The following is a 14,891-nucleotide window of genomic DNA, read 5'->3' as shown; positions in this document are numbered from 1 at the left end:
ACCATCTGCAAGCAGGACGAGGCAATGTCACAATTTAGACAAGAGTGTTTCAGTTGGTAAAACATCTACGCATGATATAATACCGTTGCTATATCTATTTAAATCAAGTTTAGTTAATAGTGTAGCCATCACAGGCATTTCATTGAATTAGCTCATACGCGGCTGAGAAAGTTTACAATACAAAAAAAGGTCTAATGAGGGATACTACAGAAATGCAAGCTGGATAAATGCAGGTCGAGGGCGGGGGGGGGGGGGGGGGGCTAATGCCCTCAACGACGAGAGTCTGGAAGCGAGACTATTAGGCCCACCGGGAGTGTGAGGTCGGCGTGCGCAGATGTGCACACATTCCGGGTACACAGTATGGACGCTAATTCAGAAAAGGTAGGTATATAGATAAAGTCTCTGTATATTTCACAGTAAACGCAGAGTTTTTGATCGTAAGTATCATGATGAACATTAATAAACAACCACTTTGACGTGCGGTTGAGCATGGACATGATGGAGCTCCATGGGTTGAGAGATGTGAGGTAGCGATGTTTCATGTAACGTAATACCTAAATTTAGCGCACGTCTGTCCATCATCAAATGCAGCGTGGATAACTAGACGACTGGTTGTTTGTTTGAATTTTACCATATTAATTGTAAGTGTTTCCTCACTTCCCCTGTCATATGAATGATAGTCACGCTGTATTGCTGTAACCGTTAATTGCCTAAGTTAATGCCAATAAATCTCATTTTTATGTTAGGAACATAATGGTAAATACATGTCTCGTAGACAGTCGAGGGAGAAACCACTCGATGTGGCTAAAGCCTTTTTGGCAAAAGGATGCGACCCTGACTGGTTGTCACTGCGATGGTGTGGCGAGAAAGGTATGTTGGGCCAAAAAAAAAGAATTGGTTCTGGTCAGGGCAGACTGACTAAAATGGTGCGACTATGCGATTTTTTTTTCTTTCTTTTTTTTTACTCCTCAATAAACCTGTCATTCAGTCTCCAGGGCCTAGGGTTAGAAATTTCTGTGAAAACCTACTAGACCAGGACTAGTGGAAATTGAAATCCACTAGTCCTGCTTGGAAATCTACTAGTCCTCATTCAGTTTCTTCTAAAGCCTGTTTATGTACATGTTTACGTACATACATATTTGCATACAGGGGTTTTCCTATATTTGATGAAGAAGTGGGATAATGTAATTTACATGATAATTTGCATATCATTACCATATTTTCAGAGCAGAAGATAGAATTTGGGGACTATACATGTACCAAACTAAAGAGAAGTAAAAGTCCATAGAATTTGATATATTTCATTGTGAATGATATTAACACACATTTGATAATTATCATGTAAAAGGTCCAGGAATATTGACAAGTGACAGAAAGATAAAGATTGACAAGTGACACAAATTTGAGGTTGTTTAAAGTGGCCATTTGGATGAAAATTGATTTTTAATCTTTAAAACAATTTTATCATGCTTGCTACTTGGAAAATCAATATGAAACAACATATACAAGGTCCTTGTTTGTAACTCAATAAATGGCAAAAGACTAATAACTGTGTAAAATGTTTGTAATTGTACATACAGTCAAACCTGTGTATAGTGGTCAGTCAAGGGACTAACAAAATGTGGCCACTATAGAGAGGTGGCCTTTCTGTAGAGGGTTGGTTGTTTTTGTAATCAGGTGGCCAAAACATTTAGAAGTTAAGAGAAGTGGGGACACAAACTAAATACAACATAATATTAAGGGTTTAAAAACTAATTATTTAATCTCACATCAAAAATACATGTACATGTATTTACAATTCAATGACAACTCTGCTTTGCATACATTCTAGAAGTAATTTTGCAGTTTCTGTGAAAAATATCAATCATGAATTTATGTAACACAGTTTTTCGTCTTTCAAATCTTTCTTTTACGATCACCTGGTGCGTTGCTTTCGAACTCCTCCAAAAATTTAGACCTGCGTTTCTTTATGATCAGTATCTGGGTACGCCCAACACCATACTTCTCAGCCAGTTTGCGTGAGCCCACAGAACAACCACTCGCTTTGTACAGACTGATAATCTCGACCTTCTCGTTCAAAGTCAAAGTCTTCCGAACAGCCTTCGCCATGGTTTCGATGATAAACGGTAAATAATGCTGCGATACAATTTGTTACGACGTGATAGCCACGATGCAAAAGCATAGAATGGTACATGTACGAAGCTCTCGCTCCGAAACACAGTTGCCGCCATTGATGTTTTGTTTACGTTCACGCACAGAGGGACTGTGGTTCACGTGTTACGTGATGACGCACTTTGACCTACGACCTGTCAACTGTACTTCGATGTTTCTTTGTACGGTAAAGTTTCTGACTCCTTTCGGCACTGCAGCAAGTGTTAAACGGGTATCGTTGACATTACTGTGGGTCTATTGGCGGTACGGTCACCCTGTTTGATGTAACCAAGATGTACTTAGTCAGTCCACTGTTTTTTCAACTCTTGCCATGTTTTGTACAGGTGCCGTACTTGTCCTGGGGAAGTTTTCATGCCAAATCCCACAAGTATTTTACAGGAATCTGAACCAAGCCACAAGCTGCACTTTAATGGGAGCCGAGGCGAGTTTCTTCCACGAGTTTGTGGCAGACTGGAATAAATATGTTGCATTTGTACTCAATCTTCTATACTCCCTGAGAAGATTATCATGCACGGTTCCTCCACCACATCTCCATCATTATTGACTACACACACAGCTGCATCTATGATTGCACTTTTAGCCTGGAAATCTTTATTTTCCAGAGGTGGATTATCAGCTGGACTCAGTGTAAATTCTTGGCTTTCAGCCGAATACACCATCTTGAAGCTACCGAAGTCATTGATCTCATAACCATCTGGTGTTCTCCTTCCAATACTAGGAAAGACGGTCTGGGTTCTTCTCAAGTCATCCATTTCAATATTCAAATCTTCACTCGACCATTTGTCTTCACGAGTATCATAGCGATTGATGACGCCTGGATGGTGACGTACGTATAGATATATGTATCTATCATTCACAACTACGACATCGGGAGTAACATACGCCTCTGGAGATGACCTCTTTCTCATCCAACGGTTTGTGTGAGGATTAAGCATCTCAATGGATTTGGGGTTACTCTCTCCACCGATAACATATATTTTGTTAGCTCCGCTGTCAGCGAAAGCTGAAAGCGTAGCTTTAGGTATAGGTGGGTATTGAGGTATAGAGAGTAGAGTGAATCATAGGTGTCCGTCAAACTTTTATATTTTTACTATCTACTCCGGAAGTGACAGTCGGAATTCTTCGATATTTGGTGTGCATGTTCCCTGGGGGGAGGCTATTCAGATTTGTTCATGCCAAGTTGATCTGTGCCATTTTCAATTTTTTATGATTTTTTTTCATAAAATGTCATTTTCATCAACTCCTTGAAAACCTCTTATTAGATTGCTTTGATATCTGGCGTGTTGATGCGCAGGGGGTAGCTTACTCAGATTTGTTAATTTCAAGTCAGCACATCCTCATTTTTATTTTTTATGATTTTTTTTTTGTAATTTGAAAAAAAAATGAATATGTTAATGAGCATAATGACCGACGCCATATTGGAAATCAGTCGACGAGACTTTAAGTAAACTGCCACTTTTCAAAAGACACTATTGACGTCAAACAAACTATGTAATATGTGCTATAGTCATAATTCTACGCATTGGGCGCCCAAATGACAAGCGTTTGTTCGAAACAGGGTTGTAAACTTCAAATCAGTCCGCAACATCCTCATTTGCATACTCTATCCTGATTCGACCAGAAGCTGAAGGTGACCTCATTTGACCGAGCGATTTTCCACAGCAAGCATCTTGAGTATCAACACAGGACGTTCTTGGTACTCACTAAAATCACACTTCAGACCCAGTGATTGGGAAGTCTCAAAACACCAATGTGACAATGGCCCCATTCCAACAAAAATGAATGGGCCATTTTCAATTTCAATGGGCCATCCAGAAATTCTAATGGGCCCAAGTTAGCATTCATGATCCAACAATAAAGCGAAATAGTTAAAATGAAGTAACCATAATAAGTAAAGTAATATTTCTGCTTGTTATTGTTTGTACAGTAGGGAAGCATGTTCAAGTCGCGAACCGTAAGTCTGTATCGTATGAAGCCATTCAACCGTTGTAAGCCTGACATGGCAGGGTTCGACACTGGAGTAAAAAAGTCACTATCCCACAGGACTAGTAAAATTGATAACGTAGTAGTCCTGCAAAAAATTTGCTTTCGCTTGTTCACTTGGGCTCTTCATCTCTCTTAGTATTTGTTCTACTTCTAATTCACTTTTCCAAACCCCATATTTATTTCAAACCCTGTGTTGTAATTGAACTGTCTATTTCTTTGTAGTTGTTTGTGCATCATCAACTCCTTACTGTAATTTTGTTCTCTTTTTTATGTTTTGGAGCTTCTTTTTTTTTTTGCTTTCTGTGAGTAGTTTGTCTTAATTGGGGGGGGGGGGAATAATAAGATATGATGTGGTCTTATTTCTAGCTTAAATACTACATAACATTTCTGGTACACATTGATCTAACTAATGCATTTTTAAAAGACAAAAAATTACCTTCCCATAGAGCAAGTCTTTATAATGTTGTCCTCAGTGCGTATTAGAATGTATTTACAACATAAAAATAAATAAATTTGAAAGTTACCAGCAGTTAGAGTAAAATTTCGTTACTAATTACATGTGCAAGTCACTTCGTCTATTTTCGTGTCTATGTACTTCCGGGTTGACATAAAGTCGGTCCTATAATTACTAAGAAATGACAAAACCGTTCGCAAAAAAAGTTCAGGATTTTAATTTTTCAAACTGAATATCAATATCCACTACACATTCAATAACTGGTTTCGTGTATTCAGAAATGTCCCCAATACACGAACACAGAATCGTGTCAGTGTTACTAGCTAAGTTAGCAGTACGAATACCATGGTTTCATTGTAGGCTGTAAGTTGTACCGGTAAAAAATATGATCATCACATCATGTAGGAAGTACAAAAACATAGAACACGTTATTTTCTTGCTGAATAAACTCACTGAAATAACAACACGGTCAAATTGCGTCTTCGATTTTGACAGCTACCATTGTTATGATTCAGCTTCATTCCGTTGAACGCGGCCGGGTGAACGCTGACATTCAATTTGTACAGCGTTTTTACAAAGGGAGGTCGTCAATAACATAACGAATAATTAACTCAGTAACGTAGTTTAAATACTAACTGATCTAAAAATTACTGTCTAGAAAGACTACGCATCCGTACATAATTTTAAATACGAAGTCATGCGACAAAGATTTCAACTTCACTAATTTACTTGTTAAAGTGGACATCGCGACGGTAGTTTTCTGTGGTAGCGATTTGAGTTGTTACCTACAAGATTAGTAATTGTGTTGATAAATTTATACTTCAAGTATTTATTCTGAAACATCGGTGATCATAATCACTGATCGTAACATTCATTCAAGGAGTTGACGTCTTTTCTCATGCATGATGAACGCAGTGACGGTCAGGCGAGGTCATCAAAGGGCATACTAATTTGAATATCTTGAATCGTATTGGTTTGATCTGTTTCACTATACCCGGGGAATGGTCACGCGTGTGTCGTGTATTAAATAGTCAAACATGGATAGAGGGACATGAAACAGTATAAGTATTCAGATTTGCTTTGCAAAAGACATCATTTCAAACAGCTGACATGAGTTGGGTTTACAATGTACTTCCGTACTTCGCCTCTACCGAATCGGCACTCCAGCACTGAAGTGTCTAAATTTCACTGTTAGCCACAATGCGCCTTTGTGGGCGCCAAGAAGTCGATTTCAATGTGCCAATTTTCAATTAAATGCGACTATGGCGCGGGGCGCGTTGACTTCCCAATCACTGCAGACCCACTATAAAAGTGTGATGTTTTCAGATAACATGTAACTTGTGGTTAATTCTATATTGTCGTGCAATTTGGAATGACAGTGAACCAGAATTCAGACAACTTGCGTAAGGAAGGGCATGCCAGACATGCGGTTGAAGTTATGGCCGACAGTTCACATGTAAAGTTAAACGACATGAACGTGTCTTGCCTTTCCAAAATGCAAATATTTGGCAAGTAAAAATAATTAAAATAATTACAACTTTAATTTGGCTTTAGACTTTGCATTATGTTTTGCGTATCTTTCCCCGTTTTACATGTAAATCCGAAAAGGTTCTCTCTCATCATGTCATCAGTGTCAGTGATCATACCGCGCGGGGCTGCTTTGAGTACGAGCGAAGTGAGGCATGTTGAGGTATTTTGTTGAGAATTATAAATATTGCGAAATGTCAAGTACAAGGTTTAAATACAATGGAATGATGAAAAAAATGGCAGAGTCTGCTGACAGGCGCCGGTCACAAGAAACACTGTGAATTAAAATATCAGACGATGTATGTGTTAATCGCCGACAATCCACCCGTATGCACGAGGGACTAACCCGGAAGCAAGTCGTTGTCAGCCATACGTTACAGTGGTAACATCGTCCGAGAAATCGCTGCGTTCAGAGTGTCATTATTCACAGAATTGTTGTTTTCGAGTGAAAACCCGTCTTGAATTGTATAACTCTAACAAATGAAGACATGTCAAGTTATATTTTGAAAGTTGTATCGCTAGTTTGAGACGATTTTCTCACGTACTATAGTACTATCGAGGCTTACTTGGAAGTAGTAGGACCTTACTCCAGTTCATCGGGAAGTTTAGCCAGTCCGATAATTCTTTCTGGTTTAGTTTACAACACTTTTGATCAATCACGCAGATTTTGTTGTTGTGATGAAAAGAAATAAAAAAAAAGATCATTTCAAGCATTTCGTTGTGTTTTCTTTGTGAAAGGTAACCGAACATGAACGAGTGTTACCACTGTAACGTATGGCTGAGAATGACTCTCTTCCGGGTACTTAACTTGAGATTGTCGCCGTACGGAAACTAAGATGGCGATTAATACATTTCTTCCCTATATATATCTACCACAACTAGTACAAGTTGAATGTTATTGACTTTGTAAATTTGTTAGAAAATTGAAATTCAAATTGCCTCAAAATTATTTTAGATCCCTAGTTTATTTCATTCATCATTAAAATTTTCCAGGGTTACAGCTGTAAGACACTGGAATTATTTATAGCCAACCTCAAAATCCTCTTTTTTTCTTTTTCTTGTGTGCATTTCCCAGTCATTTTTTTCTGAGATTTTGTGCAATTTTTCATAACAGTAGATTTTTGTTATAAAATGGTGACTATGGTATAAAAGTACAATACATTACCAACTTCTGTGTAAAATGTGTTTTATAGTGAGACATCATATGAAACCACTAACCACTTTATTGCATCACTAAAACAAAACTGCATAGTGAAGACCTGAACCACTTCTACATGTCACCAAAATAAAAAATTAAATTAAAAAAAAAAACAGCGGAGCTATTCTGACCGATAGGTCGCTTGTTATTGCATACTACGGCTGCACCAAAAGTATGAGCGAGTAAACTCGGTGTATATATCGTATAATCCCATTTATTCTGCAATGGGTTATACACTGCAGTTGTTGTATTTGATATAAGTACTAAGTTATTGTTCAGAGCTACTGATAAAGGTGGGCTTGTGACTGGAAGGACGGTGTCAGCTGAAGGCAATGTCACCCATTGGTCTTTACTCAAAATGTATCCAAGCATATTTGGCATTGCTCTCTGGACTTCTGATGTTCTATCAGTTCTCTCAAATGTTATACCACAGCACACGAGAATGACATCAATCAGTATTTCACATCTGAGCTGCAGTCGGATATTGTCACTGTTGTCATCATCGTTTGCGAGATGGAACCGTGTTGCTTCCATGACATACATTTTACACTCTGGACTTGCCTTCACTAATGGCTCCACTTCTACCCGGTCAAGTAGGAATTTTTTGTCCACGTGTCCAAGTCGGATGTGGCTCATCAACTCTGGGAATTTGGATTTACGTTTTCTCCTCTCAACATTTACCCATTTCACTAGAAAGTCAAATAAGTCTTCTTCTCGTATTTGTATGCCCTCATTGGATATTATCGAACAGAGTTCATCAGCTGACAGGCGCAGCATATCATCTTCATTTTTTCGCATGATTTCGCTGAAGTGATATCCCAACACTTTCTGCGTCTCTGCTGACAAACTCTTCATTCTGAACTGCTCGGCCATCTTCTTCATTTGGAGACAGTTGGTTGAATTTAACTCTCCTTGGAGATAACTTTCACAGTACTCTTGCAGATGCGTCATCATAAAGAAGTCTGTGCCTTTCAAAATGTCAAATACATTGTCCAAGTTCAAGTTGATCGTACCAGAATAGATAAAATCAAGAATTGCTTCCATACCATCAGCGGACGTACACTGCAGTTCTACACTTCCACTTGCAGCTTCTTTCATTCAACTCCGTAGCATTGACTCGAAGTACGGACTACATGCTGCCAACACATTACGGTGGACCTTGAATTCTCGTTCTTCTACACGTAACGTCATATCACAGAATATCTCATCATCTCTTTGGTGTCTGATCTTGTCGATCAATGAGGACTGGTGACAGATTTTTACACTTGCAGAACTTACGCGACTTGTACTTGAACCCGCCATCCTTTCAACATGGGCGCTATTTGCGAGAATGTCCACGTCGCGGGTTGGCGCTGTTGCTGCACCAGCTCGCGTTGTCACTAGCACACAGGGGCAACGAGCATGTAATTGATTGATGATTGATTGATCGATTGATTGAATGATTATTTTTATGGTGAAATAAAACTTACTTTTTTTGTGTGATATCGATCAATTAACTGACTGATTTTGTGGTGATGCACACAGGGGGCAGCGAGCATGTAATTGATTGATTGATTGATTGATTGATTGATTGATTGATTGATTGGTTGGTTGGTTGGTTGGTTGGTTGGTTGGTTGGTTGGTTGGTTGGTTGGTTGTATTGACTAATTGATTTTTGTGGTGGTGATATAAAACTGTTCTTCTTTCCCTGGTTAGTTTTCTCTTTCAACAACTCTTTATTGACTAAATAAGGACATCTTGTCCATTCTTCTCCTCTTAGGGCGGCCCTTTTTATTTTTCTGTTTCTCATCTCCCGACCGACCCCTTTCCGACCGACCCCTGAGCACAGCAAAATTGTAAGGTTCCTCATGGCGTCTTAGACCAGTTCTGCCGAGGCCACGACCTTGCGACATTGGCCCCTAAAATTACAAATGACGCAATAATTTTCCCACCTTGCGTCGCTTTGGCGCATTCATTTTATGGCAGACATCAAAATTATCTAAGTCCACGGCCGGACCAGGCCAGGCTCTGACTCGACGTCAATCCCACAAGAAGTATACTGACTGCGTAAGGGAAAGTTTTGTTGACATCATATAAGATACAGTGACAACGCGCAGTTATATTGTTAACATAAAAAATGCCACAAAAAGATCAACTTTGATAAACTTACAAATTGAAACATTAGAGGGAGTAGATGAGACGTCGAAATGGACGTCTCGTCACACGTTTTGTCTACCGTCACCGTCGTGACCTCTGACCTACTCACTGACGTGTGCGAAACACTGAACTTGCTACCGGAACGCGGAACATCGATCTATCTGCCACAGCTCAGGTTGTGATTTTCATTTGTGGATGGGTTAAATTAAACGGATGTGTATTTTGATTCCGAAAAAGCTGTGTTAGGGGATCTTGTTGCATGATGTTGACAGTGACACATGTGAATGTTGGGCACTGAATCAATGCGTAATCACTGGCATGGCCACTATAGACGGTCACACATGAAGAACGAACTTGTTGTGCAAATCAGAAAAAAATTAATGTGGCATTTACAGAGCATCCCAACTTTGACGTTGTTGATAGTTTTAGTTAAAGATTCAAGTTCTGAGTGTCAAGGACACCTAATGTCAGTTTTCCGTATCAAATTTACGGTATGTAACTATGCTGTCATTTGATATAGCAGGACCAAATCATGATACACAGCCAGTAACGGTTAATTAATAAAAAATAAATTATTTTAAAGTTTGTTTGACTATTATTTGTAAGTTTTTCGTTCACATTTGGTACTTTTTAAAGTCAAGGATTTTTTTTCTTCAAAATGTTATGAATTTGAAGAGGGAATGATAAACACAGCAGTGTACTAACAATTTAAAAAATGAAACAAGTGGTTACAAGTTTAGGATTTCTCAAAGTTTTTATTCAATCATATGTTCACTGTGACTTATTTTGAAGTTCTTTGTCCTTGTCTGAAAAAAAGGGAATTAAAAATTTGAGCACTGCTATTCATTGATATTCAGATTAAAAATTGTGACTACCTGGCTGTCCAATCTTTCTAAACAATATATAATATATTCTGTAGAAATGACTTAAAATTACATAATCTTAATTGCCTTCTTTTTATAAGGTGTAATGTGTAGTACACAATTTTCAAAAAATAGCTTACTGGGAACTGTTATTATGAATGGATTTTTTTTATGTAGTTAGGTAATGGTCTATACGTAATGGAATATCTCAGACCACAGACTGGGTACTATGTGTTGTTTCATGTTGATTTTTCAAGTAGAAAACCATGATACAAATTAAAAATCCAAAACATATACTCAGTTCTCATCCATATGGCCACTGTTAGTTCTTTAGGAGTATGACGTACACTGCACTCACATAACATGATACAAATACCAAAAAATGCCACTGGGCTAATAACCATTGAATAGTTTCAAGTCACTAGATTCGTTCTGTAAACTCGTAAATGATTCAGTAAAATAAAAAATAAAATATGACTGTTCATTTCTGTTTAACTTAGTAAAAGTTATCTTGATTCATTAAAGTGAAAAGAAAGGGAAATTTTATCATAAAAATTTGTTAGAAACTCAGTGTTTAACTTGACGAATTTGAGGCTATGCATTATACAATACGTCATCGCTCAAGTTGGTCTTGCAAAATGGCGGCATCACTTACGTTTCGGCAATGTTTACATCGCAAATCATATCCGAAACAGATAATTTACGCCTGTAATTCTACTGTAGAACCGGAGTAGTTATTCTTTGGCAATAAGTATACATTTTATGCTCCCATTTACATTTATCAACACCATAACGTATTTCGCAAACTTGCCTATGGTCCGTAGCTGGTACAGTACATGTATCTTAAGGAGTTTCCCTGATGACAAATTAACTGATTAAATAACATAGTATCAGATAGGGTATACTTTTTTTGCATAAAATTGGTATCCCCAAATTGTGGGTTTTAGTATTAGCGCAGAGCCTCGCTGCAATGTTACCCATGGAGGTACCCCAGGCAGTCCCATTACGGACTGCCTCCACGGCCTATTAGGTACTGTAACGTTTCATTGCATTCACTCCATTTTACTGTGGTCTACTAGGATTCTTTTACGCACCATGACTGCTGTGGCAAATTTTTTGACAGTTTAAAAATCTGGCATGGCAATCACGGCATATCACGTTTTCCCCTCCCATCCCCCTGCGTTGTCTCACGTCCATCCCGTTTTGTCCAGGGTGGCCTGAAACATAGTGTGGGATTAAGTAATCTGTGTAAGCAATTTTGTGTTTAGACTTGACAGATTATTGGCTGGACTCCTGATTAAGCTGCTTAAAGTGTTGTTGATTAGTCCCCACCACGGACAAAGTCCGGGACGGGGACTTATAGATTGGACTCTGTCCGTGTGTGCGTGCGTCCGGAGTCATTTCTCAGACATGACTGGATCGATTTCTCTCAAACTTGGTACAAGGACAACACATTATGTCATACATATGCACGTTAATTTGTTTTGTGATACGATCCAGTATGGCTGCCAGGCAGCCATTTTGTTTCAATTTTTACATGTCTAGAGCCAATACTTGAACATGACTAGACTGATTCTTCTTAAACTTTGTACAAGGACAAGACAATAGAGTGTAAATATGCACGTCAATTTCCTGGGTGTTACGGTCCAATATGGCTGCCAGACAGCCATTTTGTTTGACAATATCATTGGTGCTATATTTCATAGAATCTAATCACACTACCATGACTGGTGGCAATTCTCTGAAAACATTCAATGCAGGGACTGAGTCATCTCTGATGACAGCTTGTTAATATATATGTTTTGCAAATTTGTCAGTACTGCAGAAATTCAGAAACATTTTTTGAATGAGTTTATAACAAAAATTATAACTTCTTTCTCAGATCCATTCCCTATTAACTGTTGGTGGAGAAGGTGAAGATCTACGAGAATGTTCAGTGTCTAATGTAACATCACCCAACCACCTCGTTAACGTTGTTAAATCAGTGGCTGATACTAGGAAGAACTCAAAGTCTGCAACCCCTGTACAGAAAAACGTAAGTGTTTGAAAGCTATCCATTGAATACACAGGGAACATTGCACATCCCAGTACTAGGATGTGGCCACATCATAGAGCTAGGAAGAAGAGCATAGCTATGTGCCAGCTGTGTGCCTCACAGCCCCGTTACAGGGTATATTTTTTCACAGCCCTGGTACATGCCAGTTGAATGGATCTGGAATACTACATCTGTGCCATGACTGCATACTGCACACAGTTGTGCACATAACTGTAACAGCTATGGTGGAATAATACCCTGTAGCAACCCTTTTGTTCATATCTGACTAGCATTGCTCACATAGCTGGTACATGGCTGTGGGAAATACCTATGTTGCAGCTAATTGCTAACATAGCTGGTACATGGCAGTGGGAAAAAGCTCTTGTACATGGATGTTGTAAAAACCTATGCTGCATTGCTATTTTCACATCCATGTTAAATTTATGTTGGCATACCAGTTACACATCTGTCAACTCTAGGTATGTTACACCTGGTGTGTTGGCCAGAGCTGTTAAAGGGATATAGTGCACATAGCTGGTACAGTTCCCATGGCTCCAATGAGCTGGTACAGCTATGTTCACAACCCTGTCCTAGGTATGTGAATGTTACAGGGATGTGCAAGGTTCCCTGTGTAACATGTGTTTTTAGTTCACTTTATACAGAGGCGTTTCACTGTACAAGATTTTACCCACAACTCTCCCTGATTTGTACTGTTGGACATCAGCTCATTGAAGTCAGACAAATCTCACCTGTGTACAGGATTTTGTATGAATATTTTTGCCATTTTCAAAACGTAGAATTGACACTGATGAGTTTCTGAATATATATTTTCATTGGTTTTGGTATCAATGATTTATTGTAGAAGGAGTAGCAATTTTAGAAATTTGTCAACAGATTTTCTTGAAAGACATGCAAAATATTTTCCACAAAACTAAGGAAAATATATGCACCTGTTATGACTTTGCCAAAGATATAGATTTATTTGAATAGGTATGACAAAAGAAATTTACATACTAAAACACATCATACACACTGTCTACCCAAGTTATTGATACTTTGACATTGAAAAGTGTTTTATTTACAGTACATGTTTCATTTACTTGTTAGCACATTTTATGCAAAATTTAGAACTTTATTTTTGATTCCCCAATCGTACTTTTGTTACATATTAATTAAACATAATTACTATGCTTAAAATGTTGGCAAATATGGGTTATTGAAGAAGTTATAAAATAAGGAACTTCCAAGCATACCAATCAGAGAGAGTTGTGGGTAAGATATTGCACAGTGCGTTTGTGCATTCCTATTGCACCCATTTTTGTGTATACTATAATAATAGATGACATCATTAAAGTGTGAGAGCTAGATTTATGATATGTGGATATTAAATAACTTGATACATTTTTTTCTAAAACAACAATATAATAACTTCTTTTCCAGTTGAACTCTCCAGTAACTGGGGAAAGTGAAAATATGCCAGAATCTACTGAGTCTCATGAGAACCGTTTGACATTATCCCACCACATTGTTGAATCTCAAAGGCAGTCAAAAAGAACAAGTCAGATACTGCATCACCTATAAAGAATGAGGTAAGTGTTTGATAGCTGACGTTTAATCCCTACATGTTTCATAGTCAACAGAGGAAATTTTGCACACCTGTTTGTAAATTTATACTATAGTGGATAATCAAATTGATGCAATGTGTAAAATCAGAAAATTCAGACAAACTTTGGACTCATGTATACAAGGAAGTCCTCTATTTCTATATTTTTAGCTCCGCTGTCAGCGAAAGCTGAAAGCGTAGCTTTAGGTTTAGGTGGGTATTGAGGTATAGAGAGTAGAGTGAATCAAAGGTGTCCGTCAAACTTTTATATCTTCACTATCTACTCCGAAAGTGACAGTCGGAATTCTTCGATATTTGGTGTGCATGTTCCCTGGGGGGAGGCTATTCAGATTTGTTCATGCCAAGTTGATCTGTGCCATTTTCAATTTTTTATGATTTTTTTCCCCAAAATGACATTTTCATCAACTCCTCATAAACTTTAAGTCAGATTGCTTTGATATGTGGTGTGTTGATGCACAGAGGGTACCTTACTTAGATTTGTTAATTTCAAGTCAGCACGTCTTCTCTTCTATTTTTTATGATTTTTTTTTTGAAATTTGAAAAAAAAATGAATATGTTAATGAGTATAATGACCGACGCCATATTGGAAATCACTCCGCGAGACTTTAGGTAAAGTGCAACTTTTCAAAAGACACTATTGACGTCAAACAAGCAATGTAATATGTGCTATAGTCTTAATTCTACACATTGTGCGCCCAAATGACAAATATTTGTTCGAAAAAGGGTTGTAAACTTCAAATCCAATTCTCCATCCACCCCTCCTACAGAATGGTTCATTCCAGTATATGCACCTCCCTCATGATCAAGTTTGAATGCCTGTGAACTGAAGTGTATGGGACGATTTTTGACAGAGTCAGTCGTCAATAAAAACGATAATACTCTTTCTAAAATTACCA

The 14,891-nt window shown here is 38.1% G+C and overlaps 1 protein-coding gene across 1 annotated transcript; it reads left to right on the top strand.

Annotated features, from left to right (window-relative positions):
• The first annotated feature begins 320 nt into the window (after positions 1 to 320).
• LOC144441890 (uncharacterized) lies at positions 321 to 13,955 on the top strand. The gene is made up of 4 exons (XM_078131141.1): positions 321 to 381; positions 747 to 870; positions 12,219 to 12,371; positions 13,812 to 13,955. Exons 1-4 carry the CDS (start codon positions 335 to 337, stop codon positions 13,950 to 13,952), a joined length of 465 nt encoding a protein of 154 aa, XP_077987267.1. The 5' UTR covers positions 321 to 334; the 3' UTR covers positions 13,953 to 13,955.
• The last annotated feature ends 936 nt before the right edge of the window (positions 13,956 to 14,891 follow it).

The sequence above is a fragment of the Glandiceps talaboti genome, chromosome 11 (assembly GCF_964340395.1).
Source record: "Glandiceps talaboti chromosome 11, keGlaTala1.1, whole genome shotgun sequence".
NCBI lineage: Eukaryota > Metazoa > Hemichordata > Enteropneusta > Spengelidae > Glandiceps > Glandiceps talaboti.
The sequence above is the reverse complement of the archived record's forward strand: the minus strand, read 5'-3'. Positions and strand labels throughout refer to the sequence as shown.

Bases quoted from the DNA above. Each gene is read 5' to 3' on its own strand.
- LOC144441890 (XM_078131141.1), top strand. From the start codon at position 335: ATGTGCACACATTCCGGGTACACAGTATGGACGCTAATTCAGAAAAG. The intron at 382-746 runs GTAGGTATATAG...TTTTTATGTTAG, and splicing joins TGGACGCTAATTCAGAAAAG to GAACATAATGGTAAATACAT. The intron at 871-12,218 runs GTATGTTGGGCC...CTTCTTTCTCAG, and splicing joins GCGATGGTGTGGCGAGAAAG to ATCCATTCCCTATTAACTGT.